Source organism: Mesoplodon densirostris, chromosome 2, assembly GCF_025265405.1.
Source record: "Mesoplodon densirostris isolate mMesDen1 chromosome 2, mMesDen1 primary haplotype, whole genome shotgun sequence".
NCBI lineage: Eukaryota > Metazoa > Chordata > Mammalia > Artiodactyla > Ziphiidae > Mesoplodon > Mesoplodon densirostris.
In genome coordinates, this window is record NC_082662.1 from 75,853,937 (window position 1) to 75,874,506 (window position 20,570).

At 41.5% G+C, this 20,570-nt stretch overlaps 1 protein-coding gene across 2 annotated transcripts in view; it reads left to right on the top strand.

The window, feature by feature from the left end:
* SAMD13 (sterile alpha motif domain containing 13) overlaps positions 1–20,570 on the top strand; it is a 46,306-nt gene that overhangs the window by 14,975 nt on the left and 10,761 nt on the right. For both annotated transcript variants that reach the window (XM_060084841.1, XM_060084851.1), the window contains one exon: positions 14,566–14,677. In XM_060084841.1, coding sequence (XP_059940824.1) covers positions 14,566–14,677 — 112 coding nt within the window. The remainder of the gene's footprint in view (positions 1–14,565; positions 14,678–20,570) is intronic.

The following is a 20,570-nucleotide window of genomic DNA, read 5'->3' on the forward strand; positions in this document are numbered from 1 at the left end:
TGATTAATATGTGTCTGGGCATGTTTCTCCTTGGGTTTATCCTGTATGGGACTCTCTGCGCTTCCTGGACTTTGGTCACTATTTCCTTTTCCATGTTAGAGAAGTTTTCAACTATGATCTCTTCAAATATTTTCTCAGACCCTTTCTCTTTCTCTTCTTTTTCTGGGACCCCTATAATTCGAATGTTGGTGTGTTTAATGTTGTCCCAGTGGTCTCTGAGACTTTCCTCAATTCTTTTCATTCTTTTTTCTTTGTGTTGCTCCCTGGCAGTTATTTCCACCATTTTGTCTTCCAGCTCACTTAACCATTCTTCTGCCTCAGTTATTCTGGTATTGATTCCTTCTAGTGCATTTTTCATTTCAGTTATTGTGTTGTTCATCACTGGTTGTTTGTTCTTTAGTTCTTCTAGGTCCTTGTTAAACATTTCTTGTATCTTCTCAATCTGTGCCTCCATTCTATTTCTGAGATCTTGGATCATCTTTACTATCAATACTCTGAATTCTTTTTCAGGTAGATTGCCTATTTCCTCTTCATTTATTTGGTCTTGTGGGGTTTTACCTTGCTCCTTCATCTTCAACATATTGCTCTGTTGTCTCGTTTTGTCTAATTTACTGTGTTTGTGGTCTCTTTTCCTCAGGCTGCAGTGTCATAGTTCCCATTGTTTCTGTTGTCTTCCCCCTGGTGAGTGAGTTTGGTCCAGGAGCTTGTGTAGGCTTCCTGGTGGGAGGGACTGGTGCCTGTGCTCTGGTGGGTGGAGCTGAGGCTTTTCCCTCTGATGAGCAGGGCCACATCAGGTGGTGTGTTTTGAGGTGTCTGTGAGCATAGTATGACTTTAGGCATCCTGTCTGCTGATGGGTGAGGTGTCTTCCTTTCTTTTGTTTGGCATGAGGTTTCCAGCACTGGAGCCTGCAGGCAGTTGGGTGGAGTCAGGTCTTGGTGTGGAGATGGATACCTCCAGGAGAGCGCACACTGATTAATATTCCCTGGGCTCGGGAATTCTCTAGCAGTCCAGCATCCTGGATTTGGTGCTCCAACCCTGGAAGCCCAGGTCCAACCCCTGGCCAGGGAACCAAGAGCCTGCAAACTACGTAGCATAACCAGAGGGGGAAAAAAAGGAAAATAAAACAAACAGACAAAAAAAACCCAAGACAAGTAGCAAAAACAAAACCAAACAGCAACAACAACCCACACACACACAAAAAGAAGAAAACAAACAAACCAAGCCCAAGACAAATTGTAAAAAGAAAACCATACAACCAGAAAGAAACAAAGAAGCAGACAGAAAAAACAAAAATAAAACATAGAAAACAAAAAACAAGAGAACAGACAAACAAAAGAACTCAAAAATGAGAACAATCAATAAGGACTACACTAATGAAACAAAAAAATGAAAAACAAAACAAAAACTGAAAGCAAACTAATACCTTTTAAAAAGGCAAAGAAAACATAAAACCAACACATAAAAATGATTGAAAAAAATCAAAAACAGGAAAAAAAAACACACAAAAGTAAAAATAGAAAAATAAAAAATATTGAAAATAAAAATAAATAATGAAAACAATAACATCAACAATTGAACAAAATGAAGCAAACAAAAAAGGAATAATAGTAATAAGAATATTTTCCTGGCACCTCCTTTGTCAGCGTCCTTGCTCCCACAATGAGCCACAGCCAACCCCTGCCTCCCCAGGAGGCCCTCCAGTACCTCTAGGTAGGTCTCTGGACCTGCTGTGGGCCAAGTGGGGCACTCAGACTCTCACCTGACCAAACTACCACATGTACCTGCCCCCAGAGTCCACTGCTGCTAAAGCTAGACTGGTCTCGGTTGTGGGAACACTCATTGTCTATTCATATATTCCCATACGCAGGATTTACCAAGCCGATCACAGAGGTTTAATCCATGGCCTGTGTAGTCACACTGCCCCTGGAGCTCAGCTTTTGTTTTGGCCCCACCTCTCCATGTGCACCACCCTCAGGCGTCTGTTCCCCACCCAGGCAAGAGGGAACAAAAGCAGTGGCTGATTGGGGCACACTTACTCAGGCCAGGGAGGAGTGTGGCAGCCACAACTGGGGTATGCACCAAGTGCCTGTCGCTGCAGAGACCAGCAGGTAGTTGCAACAGACTGGGGCACGCTCGCTCTGGTGGAGTCCTTCCCAGTGCGCATGGAGGCAGGGGCTGGCATGTGAGGCTGGTGGTGGCCCCACCCATTGCATTCCACTCAATGATGGCACCTCATTTCCTAGGCAGACCACGCTTCCTCTAAGGGCATTCCCAGCCGCAGAGCCCCTTACTCCCACCCCCACTGTTGTATCTGCACAGCCAACAGCAGTCCTTTCCCTGGATCTGCTCTCTTAACCCCACGCTTTAGCACTCAGCCCCCACCAGCACTGGTGGATTCCTGTCTCAGGCAGGAGTGCCCAGGGATGTTTCCCAAGGAGGCTTTGGAGTGGGTGGCACTCAGGATCCTGGAGCCTATGCGGGTCAAGGAGACCTTGGCTTGAGGGTCGGGCAAGCCTGCTCAGATGGGTGCCCCTCCCACTTCCCACAAATGCTCCAGGGTTGTAGGTCCCTTTTCTGATTCCTCTTTTCTGTTTTTCCTTCTTTCGTCCTACCCAGTTGTGAGGAGATTTTTCTTGTCCTTTCAGGTGTCCAAAGTCTTCCACCAATGTTCAGCAGGTGCTCTGTGAGAATCGTTCCATTTGCAGATGTGCACTTGATGTACTTGTGAGGAGAGATAAATTCTGCATCCTCCTATTCTGCCATCTTGACTCCTCCTATGCCTCCTTTTTAAATTTTAAAATTTATACATACTTATTTTTAACTAAAAAATATTTAATTATATTTCAATTGAAAGAGTAAGACTATTAATTACCAGTACAGCACATGAAAAGATTTTCATAACTTGCGCTGTCTACATCAAACACATTACAATATTATATGGGTGCATAGAAAAGATCATTTGACCTGAGTCAATGTGTGGACACCAACTAGATTGCCATGTGTTTATGTGTAAAACTAGAGAGGAGACTTGTATCTGATAGAACTTCAATTCAACAGTAGTATCCTTTGTGATTCAGTGGTTAAAGTGAAATGTTGTCACACCAAAACAATGAAGTTGTGTTTATCAGAAACATAATTTATACCAGTTCAAAATTTAAAGTTAAGTTTAAACTAATTAAAGAAAATTAAAAACCCAGTTTCTTAGTCAAATTTTTTTTTTTTAATCTTCACCTTAAAATAAATTTTGGGGGCCTCCCTGGTGGCGCGGTGGTTGAGAGTCCGCCTGCCGATGCAGGGGATACGGGTTCGTGCCCCGATCTGGGAGGATCCCATATGCCGCGGAGCGGCTGGGCCCGTGAGCCATGGCCACTGGGCCTGCGCGTCCGGAGCCTGTGCTCCGCAACGGGAGAGGCCACGACAGTGAGAGGCCCGCATACCGCAAAAAGAAAAAATAATAATAATAATAAAAAAATAAATAAATAAAAAAATAAATAAATTTTGGTTTAAAATATAAAAATCAGGCTACTTTTTCTTAGTCAAATTTTTAATGCTCAACAGCCACATGTGATTAGAGGCTACCATATTGCCTTGGTATATAGCCAAGACAAGCTCTTGCACATATGCACAGGGAGAAAGGTTAAATGAATATAAGGTTGAGGATGATTATCTCAGGTGGGGGACACAGGCATGGGCTAGATATAGTTATTTAGATATAATTAATTAGATATAATTATCAAGATTATAGTTTTTATTTTGCCTGGTGGATTCATAGTGTTTATTAAATTTAAAAATAACTAAATATCTAAGAGGGAACCATCTTAATAGTTTGGAATGTGTCCTTCTAGACAGTTTCTGTACAAATACTCTCTGTATCCATATGTATATGTATATAAAGTACACATAAACCTTTACTGAACAAATGGGATCATAGTGTTCTCTTTTTGTGGATTTCAGATACACAGATTTTTGGATTAATCAAAACCTTGGTACATGACACTCTTACCATTGATCTATGTTTAGCCATGTTAGATCCATGTTAGAATTTTCAATAAATTCTAAAAAAAATTCTAGGTGTTTCACATGTACGTTCATACCTGTACAACTTACAAGTATACAATGTGAATTTTTTCCCATTCACTTAATCTTACTCCCTTTTTCATCAGTTGGTCTTTTTTCCCTTCTTCCCTTTTCTCCTAGGATGGAGGAGGAACCAATGTTCCCACACAATAGATGCTAATAGTAAGTTAGCAGCTTCTCAACAACAAGTGGTTTATCTCCCCACCACCACCATGCCCCTCACCCCTCAGTGGAAAAGCTCTACTGCAAGAGAAAGTTCACAGCAACAAAGTTTAGCAACTTTCAAAAGAAGCTCTTTCATATTAAAACCATGCCCTTTCTTGTACGTGTATCTCACCATCTTCCTCTGCCTTTGTGTTCAGTTTGTTATTTTATTATGAAGCAAAAACTCTTTTAATTTTGGAAATAACATTTCTTTTGAAATCAGTCAAGTGATACTTTTCTTAGTAATGAATGTTGGAAAGTTTTAAATTCACTTTAATATTAAAATACTAACTTTAAATATTGAGATACAGTTGACATATAGCATATTAGTTTCAGATGTACAACATAATGATTCATTATTTCTGTATACTGTGAAACGTTCACCTTGATAAGTGTAGTTAACATCCATCACCATATAGAGTTACAAATTTTTTTTCATGTGATGAGAATTTTTAAGATCTACTACCCTTAACAACTTTCAAATATACAATGTAGTATTATTAATTATAGTCACCATGCTGTATGTCACATACCCTTGACTTTTATTTTATAACTGGAAGTTTGTACCTTTTCACCACTTTCACCCATTTTGTGTACCCACAACCCCTACCTCTGGCAACCCCCAATCTGTTCTCTGTATTTATGATTTGGGGTTTAAAATGTTTTTTTAATTTTTTTGTTTTTAGATTCCACATATAAGTGAGATTATATATTTTTGTCTTTCTCTGACTTATTTCCCCTGCATAATGCCCTCAAGGTCCATTCATGTTGTCAAAAATGGTAAGGCTTCCTTCCTTTTTATGGCTGAATACTATTCCATTGTGTATATATACCACATTTTTTTAATCCATTTATCCACTGATGGTCACTCAGGTTGCTTTCATGTCTTGACTATTGTAAATAATGCTGTAATGGATGTGGGGGGGTCCATATATCTTTTTGATTTAGTGGTTTCTTCCTTCAGATAGATACCCAGAAGTGGAATTGCTGGACTGTATGGTAGTTCTACTTTTAATTTTTTTCAGGAACCTCCCTACTGTTTTCCATACTGATTGCACTAATTTACACTCCTACCAACAGTGAACAAGTGTTCCCTTTTCTCCACATCCTTGACAACACTTGTTATTTCTTGTTTGTTTTGATAATAGCCATTCTAAAGGGCATGAGGTGATATCTCCTTGTGGTTTTGGTTTGTATTTCCCTGATGATTAATGGTGTAGAGCATCTTTTCATATACCTGTTGGCCATCTGCATATCTTCGGAAAAAATGTCTATTCAAATCCTCTGCCCATTTTTTAATTAGATTGTTTATTTGTTTATTTTTTGCTGTTGAGTTATATGTATTCTTTATATATTTTGGATTTGCAAATATTTTCTCCTATTCAGTATCTTGCCTTTTTATTTTGATGATTTCTTTTGCTGTGCTGAAGATTTTTAGTCTGATGCAGTCCCACTTGTTTATTTTTGCTTTTGTTGCCTTTGCTCTTGGAGTCAGGTCCAAAAAACAATCATTGCCAAGCTGATGTCAAAGAGCTTACCACTTATGTTTTCTTCTACAAGTTTTACAGTTTCAGGTCTTACGGTCTTACATTCAAATCTTTGATCCACTTTGAGTTAATTTTTGTGTATGGTGTAAGATAGTGGTTCAGTTTCATTCTCTTGCACGTGGCTCTCTTGTTTTTCCAGCACCATTTATTGAAGAGACTGTCCTTTCCCCATTGTATATTCTTGGCTCATTTGTCATAAATTAATTGGCCATATATGCATTAACACTAACTTTTGGAATAGCCCCCTCTGAAGGCTGTTAACTATTAAATATTAGGATAATTATTAATTTAAAGAAGTTGTCATTTTTGCCCATGTGAATTAGAGGATTAGGAGGTGAATGATAGAAGTAAAATGTTAGGGTAGAGTTAGAAATTATTATTTGTATTGCTAGAATTTCAAAACTCTGACTTCATCATAGGATTATCAAAGAGAATTCTTATATAACAAAAACAACAATGGCTACTATTACTACCTCATAAAAAAGAATCCAACAGTGTTTAACACATACAGCAACCCACACATCAGCCAGGGATCTAACTCTAAGGGAAGTGGTCACATCTAAGGTTAAATAAATAACTTCACAGGATATTTATTTATTTGCCTGGAAGTCTTGCCAGGCTCTTTAGGGAAGGAGGAAGAGGAAACTGTTAGAAGTAATTGTGTGTCTGATCACTAGCTTCAGCTTTTGTACATTTACTCATATTCCTGTCCAGTTGTGTTGTCAAGTAGATGATCAGCAGTCCTTAGATGTATGGTCTTTGAAAGCAACGAGGAGATTGTAACCAGCTTGCTAGGTAGTTCCTGAGTGTTCTGTTTCATACACCTTTCCCAAACCCCACAACCACACTGCCCAATTCTACCTGAACACAGTGAGTGATGGTTCCTGGGATGCTGTTCTTTCCAGGGAACAGCAATCTGGAACAGGGAGTGATCATGATGTAAGACACCACTATAGTAAAAGCATGGAAAAATAGAACTCCCAAGACAGTATAAGTGGCTAAATACCAAATACTTCTTAACAGATAGTTTGTTAGGAAGAAAAGAAGGGAGGGAGGGAGGAAGGGAGGAGGGAAGGAAAAAGGAAAGTGAGGAGGAAGAAAAGAGAGAGAGGGAGAGAAAAGGAGAAGAAAGGAGGGGAGTAAATTGAGGCACTAAATCAAACCTGAAAAATGACCTTTCTAATCAGGATCTGATGTCATAACCCTTCTGCAGATATGTTTGGTGGAATAAGTCAGAGTGCCATATGTATGGATTCTTGAATACAGAGAATATATGGTAGTGAATAGTGATACTTTTAATTGGTGCATTTTAATTTTTCTTAGTGAAGCCAAAATTAATTCCTTAGTATTTTATGGCTGTCTGCTCATTCTGATATGTGGTGTATTAATCTACTCGACTGCCCTAGCAAAATGCCATAGACTGGGTGGCTTAAACATCATAGACATATTTCTCACAGTTCTGGAGGCTGGGAAGCCCAAGATCAAGATGCTGGCTGATTCATAACCTGGAGAGAGCTCTCTTCCTGGCTTGTAGATGGTTGCCTTCTCACTATGTCTTCACATGGACTTGCCTCGCTGCATGCATGCAGATCTTATAAGGCTACCAATCCTACTGTATTAGGACCCCACCCTTATGACCTCATTTAACCTTAATTGCCCTATGTCCTAAAAGCCCTAGTCCCAAATAGAATCACACTGAGGGTTAGGACTTCAACATATGAATTTTGGGGGTGGAGGGGACACAATTCAGTCTTATCATATGGTCTTATGCTAAAAGTTTGGTTATGTTTGGTTATTCCCTTAAATTAAATGACAACTTGGGTTAAGAATTGAGCCTGTTCACTTTTTTGACTTGTACAATTTTGTCCATTGTAAATAACTGCCTTAAGGAAGTGTACATTTCAAAAGAGTAAAATGAGTAAAACTATAGAGTCAGCTAAGCATATCATCATATTTTAAGTGTGAAAACAACAGGAGTTCCAATCGATGCCAGCAGAATTCACAAACGTGCATTACGTATCTTCTATACCTTAGAAGTTCTGAAGGGTTGCTGTTTTCTACATAGATTCTAGTGTGCTACTGATATCCCTACTGAAGGAAACCTGAGTTTGTCTCAGCATTAAAGCCACACTAAGTTCTTTGGAATAATGACCATTGTGCCATGGCTCAGAGCAGGGAAGGAAAGTTCTTCCGGCAATCTGTATGCAGTTGTCTTTAGTATTAATGATCAGGATATGAAATGTGCATATGTTTTTGTTTAGTATGAATGTGGGCATGAGTTGCATCTGATAGTAAATGAAAAACAGAAATTCATGAGTCCTCTTGAGAGGAGTGTCCTTATTTACACTAGTTCAGAGGTCTTTGTACTGGAAAGCTGAGAGCAGGTGAGGAAAGAGGCAGATTTGTTTTCAGAAAGATGGGGTGGGGTGTTCAGAAGACATTCGCAGCAGAGATATGCCAAGGACAGAGTGCCATGTGATTTCAGAGGAAAGTCATGAGCCTGAGGCAAGATGCCTGTTACAGAGGAAAGAAATGATGCAGGAAGATGGCTCCTCTGTTCTTGGGACTTGATCATGGTATTGCTGCTGTTTCAGGGCTCCACACACCTAGCACAGCCTGACTCATACTGCCCTCCTTCCTCAATCTAGCTAGTCCTCCTGTTCTTTACTTGCTTTTTTTTTTCCATTTTATTTTTTTAACATCTTTATTGGAGTATAATTGCTTTACAATGGTGTGTTAGTTTCTGCTTTATAACAAAGTGAATCAGTTATACATATACATATATTCCCATATCTCTTCCCTCTTGTATCTCCCTCCCTCCCACCCTCCCTATCCCACCCCTCTAGGTGGTCACAAAGCACCGAGCTGATCTCCCTGTGCTATGCGGCTGCTTCCCACTAGCTATCTATTTTATGTTTGGTAGTGTATATATGTCCATGCCACTCTCTCACTTTGTCACAGCTTATCCTTCCCCCTCCCCATATCCTCAAGTCCATTCTCTAGTAGGTCTGTGTCTTTATTCCCGTCTTACCCCTAGGTTCTTCATGCCCTTTTTTTCCTTAGCTTCCATATATATGTGTTAGCATATGGTATTTGTTTTTCTCTTTCTGACTTACTTCATTCTGTATGACAGACTCTAGGTCCATACACCTCACTACAAATAATGAAGGCAGGGAACATATATGACCATCTTCATCACGCAGTTGACTTGAGATTTTCCTTTTCACTAGATTAGTTCCCAAGGCTTATCAAGTACCTGGCTCATTGTGGGCAGGTTAAAATTAATTAGTTATTGAAATGGAAGATTGATTGGGGTTATTAGGAAGGAGATATTTAACCAGTATCTTTTAAAAATGAGTAGGGTTCTAATCCTTGGCAGTTGAACAGACAGGGCTTTGAGTAACATAACCAAAGCTGTGGATATGGGAAAGTCCAGGATGTTGACTGGTTGGATTTCAGTACAAACTTGGAATTGGGAAGAAGCCTGGAAAGTTATGTTTGAATTAAATCCCTGAATGCCAAGCTAAAGAATTTGAAATATACAGAAGAGTTATTTGCTTTTTCAATACTTTCGTTGCTTGGGTATGCTGCAGCTAAATGCAGTCAACTCTTATTTAGCTGGATATTAAAAAATGGAAAATGTCCTGTCAAGAAACTTTGAATCATCCTTTCTCTTTCTCCGGCTGTCTTTCAGCCAGATCCCTGCTTGTTAGGATGACGGGAGAGGGAGAAAAAAATGGAGATAAAACTAAAACTCATTTGGTCGCTTCATTCTTAGCTATGTCATAGGCCGAGAGATCATTGTTAATTTATTACAATCAGAATTACATTGTTTTTAGCCAAAGGCTGATTTAAGATATGGGCAAAGAGCAGGTTAATTTAATTTTGAAAATAAGTTATAAAGATCAAGGCAGTACAAAGTTAGAGTGCATTTCTGAGTAGAAACACAAGTAACATTGAGAATTAGCTTTATAAGAGTAGCATGATAAATAAATATATCACCATAATTAACTAGTAGGAGGTAACTTTTGCTCTGAACTTTAAAGCAGAAATGCAATTAATAAGTATAATGGGGTTTTGAAATCACATATGGGCTGTATTTATCCAGAGTTTCCTTTTGGTCTGATCAACCCTCAGAATCTATAATATCATAAATACCATAAAATATACACACGCTAAATTCTGAGAAAGGGTTTCAACTATTTTTCATCTGCCTCCACTAATATATAAAGGGGAAATGGAGACTTTTGCCACCAGCACTTAAAATTATCATGTGCCAACATGAAAACGTTAATCATAAGGTCTCGATCTGCATGTATCTGCCAAATTTGTTATTTATTACATTTCTGTCCTCATGATTGTGTCTCTTTAGCTCTCTTTAAAAGTGAGGTGATTGTTTAATTAAGGGATAATCAGTTCCTAGTGTGAATTATTCACACATTATGTAATTTTTATCCATACATGATGTACCCAACCATATTCACAGGGACTGAAAGGTGACTATGTTAAATGGAAACATTGATTTTATTAAGTGATGGGATTGGAGACAAATTCTGCTCTTCATTTCTTGCTAGTTTTTTGTAATAAGGTAACATACATATATATTTTTAAAGCCTCCATGCTTGAAAAAATATTCATGAATTTATCATCTTTATACATTATATTCTAGGAAATATTTTGCTATGACAATAATGAATAATAAGTATCAAATGATAATGGAACGTTTGTATCTGCCATCTCATTTCATCAGTGCAAAATTAGCAGCCACAGTGGGAACTACCATCTGGGAGGTGTTTTAAACAGCACCATTTAAATTCCTCCTGGAATTTGACATGTATGAATTATAAGAAAAGATTTGGAGAGAATGGTCCCTTTAAAAGGGAACAAAGCATCTCAGTTTGGCCACAAATAACAGTCCTTGAGGAGACATACTGGCTTTCCCAGTGGGGAAAGGTGACCCTTAAATCCATCCTCTGAAATGTCCTCATAGTTTTATCTGGCTTTGGCACTCTGGCCTCCCCAACACCCACCATCATGTGGCCTTGGATAATCTCCAGGTTTCTTGTTTAAGCTGTTGCTGAAACCACTGGACGGGTCCAGCAAAACCATCCACCATTCTTTAACATAACCTAGAAGTGACCATGTGTGCCTGCATATTTCTGCTTCTGCAAGCCATCCCCTCTCAGGGAGGAACTTAGTGTGTGTTTGAAACAATTTATACCTTTCAGAATTGCATTAAAAATCTTCAAGGGTCCTGGTCAGGCAGAATTATCCGGGCCCCCTCCAGTGCACGCATCCCCAGTAGCACCAGTTCACCCCCCCAATTCTAATACTTAGAGTATGCTGTTTCCCCTCACCAGAGTGCCAGCTTCTTGAAGGATATGCATTCCTATCCTGGTAACCCTGCCTCTAGCACAGTACTGAGAAGACAGTAGGTTTTTAGTAAATATCTGTTGTATCAATGAGTATGGAGTGAAAAAAAGCATAGATTTGGAGGCAAGCACATGTGGAATCCAATCCTGGCTTTATAAACTGTGATTTGGGATGAGTTCTTAACCTTTCTGAGCCTTAGTTTCCTAAAAACAGGTTATAGCAGCCAGTTCACAAGGAGCTGGGAGGCTGATAATAGATTATGCATGAAAAGCACATTGTAGACTCTAAATGCTCTCTGGTTGTTATTCCATTAATGTAACAGATCTTTGCCATGTATCAACTGTACACACCAGTCCAACCTGTGCTGGGAGCTGTAGAGAGGCAGAGGTGGAGACAGATAGTTTCTCCTCTCAGGATGTGAGTGGTCTAACATTGTCTTCTTCTGTGTATCCCCTCACCCTAAGTATGAGACATTCCTCATTACTGGTGCTCTTCATGGTATGCTGCCAGCGGTTTTGCAAAGCCTTTGTTCTCTGCTGCAATGCTACTACTCAAGAATATTTCAGAACTGAGGAAGTGATGATGTCATATCCCAGCAGAATAAGAATCAGGAAAGCCTCCCATCCTAAAATTACAATGTAGCATAATTTTTTTTATCATAATTAGATAACAATTCTTTATGAAGAAAGGCAGCTAATTGAAGTCAGCCACAGGGAGAGTGAATTCAGATGTTTTCTGGGGCACTTAAAAGTGCATCTGATGGGACGCTGTGCTCACTGCTAGAAGCGAGCTGACTAGAAAACGTAAAAGATTTGTTAAAACAATGAATCCTTTCCAAACATTTTTAAAGCCCAACTTAAGCAAGAGAGGGAGGGAAAATGGTACCTAAAAGAGAGTCCCCTGTGTCAGCTCATGATTGCTTATGTTAAAGAGATGATGGAAAATCCCAGCATGTGGATAATTTTTTAAAAACACATTTAGCTTTGATTTGAAAGTACATGTTAATGTTTAACAATGTTAGAGTAAAAAATAGTTTTTCCCCCTGTATATTGACTGTTAAATGGTAGGAAGGTGGCAGAGGGGGCACATGTCATGTGTGAATGAGCATGTACATGAGTGTGTATGAACATGGGCAGTATTTATAGATTCACAATCTCTATGCCCAAAAGGGAAAATACTTATAACTAGCAAGCATTGGCTCTAAATGTTTTTAAATTAAGTGCTATGTTGATAAGCAGTTGATCACATGTGCCATTGATTAGTGACTCCCTTTTCTTTTACTAGGAGAGAAGTTTGGTTTTTTAGTCAAATATTTTAAGTTGCTACTAAGAGCAAAACATTATCCTGGGAGCAAGGCAGAGGTACAGGTCAACCCTTGACTTTTGGATGTTTGAAGACTTTCAGGAATCCCCAAAGTCTGGGCAATTTCATTTCCATTAAAAGTAACATGAATCTTTTCAACTTACACTAAATGTTGAACCTTCCCAAGCTTGATTCTAGGCCCAGTTTTCCTCTCTTCTCCTCCCAAGGTTTCACATGCCATCTAAATGCTTCTGGCGCCCCACTGTGTACCTCTAGCCCACCCGTCTGCTTTGAGCTCCAGACCCATGTTCCACATTAAATCTCAACTTCGATATAGATGGTACCCCACATTCAGTGTGTCCAACCAAACCTGGGGATGCAGTCTAAGTGCAGTTACCACCATCCATCCAGTTCCAGGACACTTTGATCTCCTTTGTTCTCATGTCTAGTCCACCACTACGTCATGCTGATTCTATTGGTTAAATATTTTTGAAATCCACATGCTTCTCTCCTTTTCCACCATAGTCTCAGTCACCATGATCTCTTGCTTGGTCCCTTCTTCTCCTCTGGCTCCTCTCCAATACCCTCTTTTTAGAAATGTGAGTCAGATCAGGTCACACCCATTACATCAGACCATTCAACAAGTCCCATTGCTCGTAGACAAAAACCCAGAATCCTTGATGTGGCCTCCAACACCAGCATGGCTCCCTGGGCTGTATATTCCTGCTACAGAGCCTGGAATAATCTTCAGCTGACTTCTTTATACGGTTAACCTTCTGGCTGCTCTCTAGACGTTACCTCAAAAGAAACTTCCACAAGAAAGCCTCTCCTAGCCCCTCAAACTGCCATAGTACAGAGTGCCTATCCTTCAGCTACATTGTGTGGCTGTACATTTAGTCATATGATTTCCGATCAGTGTCTACCCCAACAGTGCTGTGTATTCACAAGAGTAATGACCCTTCTGTTTTACTCACCAATATATTCCCAGCTGGAGGGCTAGGAGGGGGCTTTGTCCTGAAGGACCTCCTGAACCAAGTGAAACTATTTGGAATTTATCCAAAGGGCAATGGGAAGAAGTCTTTGAAGGATTGGAAGCAGGGGGACAATGTGATGGGATATACACTCTGGAAGAATCACTGGGGATGAGGCATAGAGAAATCTAGACAAATACTCTTGAAACACAGAAATAAGAGTCACAGTAACTGCAGGTCCTTGCCACTCTTTCTCTCTTCCACCTTTCCTCCCCTCCTCTCTAAATCTATTGAGGAGGTTACCCAGAGACCCTCTCAAACTAATGCTTGATCAACATCTAGTCGTCTGAACATTGATTGAATTCCTAACTACGTACTTGACACAAGGGATAATAAAGTGAGAAATGGTCCAGGTCCAAATGTACCTCTTCAGCCCACATCTCCATAGAAATTCTAGAGACTGTCTAATAAGCAGAGTATAATCCAGTGGGAAAAATGCTGCACTGGGAGTTAGAATGGAGGTCTTGAACTCAGAGGATGTTATAACTGAAACACTTACCCGGGTGCAGCCAGAAAATGCCTCACAGAGATGGTGGCATTTGAACTGGTAGGAAGGGTAGGATTTTGTCGGAGGTAAATTCAGTGGCTGGAACAGCATGTGAAGGGCATGGTGTGTTGGGGAATGGCTTTAGCCCTGGATGTCTGGGGTTGGGGATGGGAAAAGTGATGACATGTTGGGGCCACATTGTAAGAGGCCTGGTATTCTTAGCTCAGGGGTATGAATACCATACTGTGGGCCGCCAGAAATCACTGGACCACTCTTAATGTCTCTGGATGAAAAAACAATACATGAGGAAATACTTTATATTAAAGGTTCATAGAGAAAGGAGTGACTGAGCCAGTGAGAGCAGTGATCTTCTGAGCCCAAGAAACGCACAAGTGATTCTGGTCCTGAGGCAGATACACTGAGATCTGGGCCTCTGGTTGCAGTGAGCTGGCCCAGGCCTGCCCCTGGGAGGCTGAGTGGAGAGCCTAGCCACACACGCTTGCATGTTCTGCCCTGACAGCCATCTTGATTGTTATTTTGCAGTTCCATGGAGAACGGGAGGCCACCCGATCCTGCAGACTGGGCCGTGATGGATGTCGTCAATTATTTCCGAACCGCAGGATTCGAAGAGCAAGCTAGTGCGTTTCAGGAACAGGTAACTCGGTCTAGAGAAACACATGATGAACAAGATCACCTCCCTCTCCCACAGTGGGCAGAAGGGAGTGAGAGGAAGAGGAACAGAGAGCGGTGAAGGATGAGTGAGGCTCCCGATCATCCCAGCCCCTGAGAAACTGAGTGGGTGGGGGAGGGGAGGACGGGAGTGACAAGCTAATGAGTCCTTCCTGCAAGAGAAAAGCCCAAGCCCGAGAGGAGAGGAGACACAGTCGCAGCTGCAGAGAGGAGGTCTCAGTCTCCTCAACATCTGCATCTTCTGAAAGACGGCACAGCTCTACCTTCCACACAAACACACTAGAAAGCAGAAAAGAGAGAAAAAGCAGGGACCAATCTGGCTGAGAGACATGCAGCCTCGTCTGCTCCTGGGCTTGGCACCACCTGAGCTGTTAATCAAGTCTCCTCCAGTTTGCTTGCTGGGTGCTGAGCAAAGTCTAGTGGAAAGAGGACACTAGACTCAGATAGACTCAGATCCTGGTTCTTGTAACTCTATGTGACCCCAGATAAGTTACTATGACTCTCTGAGTCTTGGTTTCACGTCTGTAAGAGGAGGCTCTCAATGCCTAACTTGGTAGGGTAGTGCCGTGAGGATTAAAGGACAGCAAAGGCACAGTGCCTAGGATAGGTGCTGGCCCACTGTTGATGCCCCCAAAAGTTAATTCCCTTGCTCAGGTCCAGGGTTGGTACTGGAGAGAGGGAAGGAGGAGCAGGGGGTCCTTCCCAATTGTCTGGGTGAGTCTCAATTCCATTTTCCAGGCTGGGCCAGCTTTGTAGAGATGGTGCTCAAAGGGCTTTGACCATGAGGACGCAAATCGGGGTACACGTGGTCCACGTGTACTACAGACCAGCTCTGTAGGAAAACACAGAGTTCCCATCTCCCTATCAATGAAGTCTGCAGTCTTCTAAGCATTACGTTTACTTCTCTAATGTTGTAATATAATTGAGAGAATTATAAAGTGAGAAATGTGTTTAGCTGCTTCTTGCACATCCCTTTAGCCATTTCTTACTCTCTCAAGCTGGGTTTGGATAAGTGCACTTTCCTAATATCATATATTCCAATCTCTAGATTTCCTTCAATCAGTATTTCCTTCAACCTTATCCCTATGCATATGTGTCTCTTGTTAATTTGGAAAATTTGCCAGAATAACAGCTTAAATCACTTCACACGCACCAGGATAGCTAAAATTAGAAAGACTGATTGCAAATGTTCATGAGGATGTAGAGCAACCGCACTCTCCTACATTGTTGGTGGGAGTGTAAAAATAAACACTCATACATCTACCCCGTGATCAATAACTTCATTCCTGAGTATTTACCCAAGGGAAATGAAAGCATATGTCCACCAAAGATTGGTACAACATTGTTCAAATAGCTTTATTCATAATAGTCCAAAACCAGAAGCCTAAGTGTCCATCAATAGGAGAGTGAATACACAAACTCTGGTCTAGTCATACAATGGAATAAAGAAAAATGAAGTACTGATATATACAACAGTTTGGATGAGTCTCAAAACATTATGCTAAGTGAAAGAAGCCTTACATAAAAGAGCTCATTCTGAATGGTTTCTGTCTTAGTCCATGCAGGCTGCTATAACAAAAATACCATAAACTGTGTGGCTTATAAACAACAAACATTTATTTCTCATGATTTTGCAGGTAGGGAGTCTAAGATCAAGGCACTATCAGATTGGGTATCTGGTGAGGACCCGCTTCTGAGACAGCTGTCATTTCACTGTGTCCTCACATGGAGGAAGGGATGAGAGAGGTCTCTGGGGCTGCTTTTATGAAGGCACAAATATTCATGAGGCCTCTGCCCTCATGATCTAATTGCCTCCCAAAGGGCCCACCTCTTAATACCATTACTAATATCCCTAAGACCCATTGGGGGTTAGTTTCAACATATGAATTTTGGGGGGACACAAATAGACCACAGCAGTCCCATTTAGTTAAAGGATGAGAACAGGAAAATGCACTAATGGTAGAAAAAAATCAGACAGTGGTTGCCTCTGGATAGGTGGGAGAGGGGAATGACAGGGAAGGAGCATGAGGGAACATTCTGAGTGATGGTAGTGTTTTGTGTCTTGATAAGGGTTTGTGTTATGGGTATATGCGTTGGTCACCACATATGCACAGGTATATGCAAACAATTCAGATTTGTGTATTACATAGCCAATAAATTTTCCCTCAAAATGAAAAGAACTGTAAAAAAATAAAACAATAATGGTATGCAAACTGAAGTATTCAGGGGAGAAGTATACTGATTTCGCAACTTACTTGGAAATGCATCAAAATATGGATTGATAGTTGGCTAGAGGGATGAGTAGTTGGATAGACATATGATAAAGTAAGTATGGAAAATGTTCATTGTAGAATCTAGGTGGTGGGAGTATGGGTGTTCCCTATAATATTCCTACGACTTTATGTTTGAAAAATTTTGTAATAAAATTGTGGGGGGAAGTAGCTCAGGTTGGAAAGTGGAAGGCTGATCAGCTGGAACATATTTTATTTTGGTTTACTGATATAGTGTCCATTTGTGTCATTGTAGTTGAGTTAACTCACTTCTAAAATTAAATTTAAAGAATACTGTGAAAGGTTAACAAAAAAATGGACTTAGCTAAAAGGTCTCTTGGCCAGATTCCCTGCTGTCCAAAAGCATTTTTCAGAATGAGCTTTTGCTCAGACTCCTCTGGGGCAGATGTCCCAGACTGGGGGTGGGGATGTTCTTTGGGCCTTCCAGATTCTGGAATGGAACCGGCCAGCTCTGAGCTTGGCCCAGGAGCAGGCCCTTTCTCCCAAGGATGACTTCACTCTGGCACCAGTGACAGTGGGAGGCAAAAGGAAACACAGTTTCCCAAAGCATCTCATTCAGAAGTCCTTCAAGGGAGGAAAGAAGCACCGTCTTGCTTCTCCAACTCTGGAGCCTGAGAAATGAATTCCCAGGGGACTGGAATTTTGTAAGCATCGTCTACAAGCTCAAGTTCTTCATTCTTGTGGAAAGGTAATTGGGCGGGGAAAAGAGTCTGCCTTGAATTATTCTCTGGAAGTGATTCAAATCTTCCTCCTGCTTTGAAATTCTCATTGTCTTTCCTCTTCTCATTAAAGGAGGTAGAGGGCAAGGAGGGAACCACTGGCCAGGCTCAGGCTGATATGACAAGCAGCTGCTATGATTTTCATGAGGACTGAGGATCAGGGTCCTCTACTATGTTAACCTACCTCTTCCATTTCATGATTCAGAGGCCTTCAGTGTTTCACCTCCAAGGATCTTCCCAGCAATGAACCTGAAGCAGTCAGCTGTCACTCACCAATCATCCCAGATGGGAAGACTGCAGGCCACCCCCAGGCCAAACACATGTCCCTTTTAGGCACATCTTCTAGGTCACAGCAGCTGAGAAACAATAAGAATGGTCACGTCCTGAAATCTCCTTAGGGGAGGCTTTGCCTTGCCATCTGATGGAAGCATGGCAGGGATGTGAACATCCCCTAAACCACCTTAGAAAAGGGCAGGTTCAGAAAGGGTTGCCAAGGGTAGCATGTCTCAGTTGATGTGAGAGCTTAATTTCTTGGCTGTTATGGATGTAATATTTGTGTCCCCCCAAAATTCACATTAAAGTTAAAGCCCTAACTCCCAGTGTGATGGTGTTTGGGGCCTTTGGGAGATAGATGAGGTCGTGAGGCTGGAACTCTCATGATGGGATTAGTGCTCTGAAAAGAAGTGACCAGAGAGCTTCTCTTTCCCTCTGTGCCATGTGAGGATATAGCACAAAGGCAGCCATCTGCATGGTAGGAAGAGGGCCCTACCAAGAGCCACATGTTGGCACTGTGATCTTGGACTTCCAGCCTCCAGACTGTGAGTAATAAATTTCTGTTGTTTAAGCTACCTAATACATGGGGTCTTGTTATAGCAGCCTAAGCTGACAAAGACACTAACACTGACGCCGGACGTGTCCACCATCCCATGTGCCAACTTTCAGGAGAGTGTCTGTCTTCTTGGTATGGTCTCACAGTACATTACTGGATATTCTCTTGTTGTAGCAACCAGACTCAGGTGGATTTCTAGCAACGCGTTCCCTTGGAAGATGTCAGGCCATTGAGCGAGGTTTGTCCAAAGTGCAGGAGTGTCCCATGTTCCTGTGGTATGGAGGGGCAGCTCAATTAACTGGGGGATCTTTGTATAACCTCCTTTTCTCTATGCAGGCACACTGACACCTAACAATTATCTCCATTAAGTTTACCACTAGTGCAATTATCTCCATCAGGTTTTCTTCTGGCCAACCTCTTTTGAGCCTCTGTGTGAGCCACAGGTGCAAACCAAAAGACTTATCAAGAGGGAAGGCCCAGGGACTTCCCTGGTGGCACAGTGGTTAAGAATCTGCCTGCCAATGCAGGGGACATGGGTTCGAGCCCTGGTCCAGGAAGATCCCACATGCTGCAGAACAACTAAGCCCGTGAGCCACAGCTACTGAGCCTGCACTCTAGAGCCCGTGTGCCACAACTACTGAGCCCACGTGCCACAAGTACTGAAGCCCACACACCCAGAGCCCATGCTTCTCAACAAGAGAAGCCACTGCAATGAGAAGTCCATGCACTGCAATGAAGAGTAGCCCCCACTCACCACAACTAGAGAAAGCCCGTGCGCAGCAACGAACACCCAACTCAGCCAAAAATAAATAAATAAATTTATTTTTTTAAAAAAAGAAGGAAGGCCTAGGCCCCTGCCCAGCTCCCTCCCCACCCCTGCACCAATGATCCAGTGTCAACAGTGTGTGTGTCTGGGGTTGTATTCCTGCTCTGGCCATTCTGTCATGGCTAGTGATGACGCTGTCCCTTGGCCCACTGGCCTCATTAATGTAGTGCCCCAGAGGACTCACTGGCCCATAAGAGCAGGAGGCAGTGGGATCCCTTCCTAGAGAAGGCAGTGATTCTAGCATTGTCAGTACTATCTCTCTCTCCCACAGACACCATGGTGTCTATTTTCCCAAGTATCTTCCAGCAGACAGACCTCTTAGGCCGCGGTGAAAGGCATGAGTGAGAATCATGACTCCTGGTTTCATTTCTCCTGATTGACTCATGGTCATTAGATGACCCTGCAGAGTTTGCCTTTCTAGGACTCAGATTTCTATGATGAATGTTGAGTTAAACAAGCAGAATATTGCTCAAGTTCCTGCTTTAAGAGTCAAGTGTTACCTTGAAACTGGCCCTCATGAAGTTAGCTTTCAATGCACAACACAGGGCGCAAAACCCCTTGAGATGCTGTATATACACTGTTGAATTTTCACAACTAGATGATAAAAAATTGGCACTTGCCCAGGGATGATGTGGGTTGCCAGGTTTTCAAGAGTCAAAGGTACCTCAGGAATTTTACTCTCCTAAGAGTTTAGTTTTTAAGAAAGAACCTTTTGACTAACTCGTTCAAAAGCATCTCCACCTTCCTCACACAGAACATTTAGGATAAGGTTTATTTTGTTAAACTCTGAAGGCTAACTGAAAAGCCATCTCTATTGACAAGGCTTTTAGTTGCCAGTTAAGTCCATCACAGCAACTTCACCACTCCAACTGGACCCTTACTGCAGGTCGCAAAGACTGTGCCCGTTGTAGGGTAATCACTTCATTTCTTCACTATCTGACTCATTCACTCAGAATGTATGTGAATAAGATGGACATGGAAAGGGGCCATTCAGTCAAGGTCACATAATTCATATTGTTCAGATCCTCAAAATCACAAGTGAGTGACATCAGTGCATCTGTTTCTAGAACAATATGAATCACTGAGAATTTTTTTCTCAGAGTATCATGACAAAATAATATGCAACTCATGGTGACAAATTAATTTTACTCCATATCACCTCACTTCCCCTAAACCACATGAATAAGAACAGT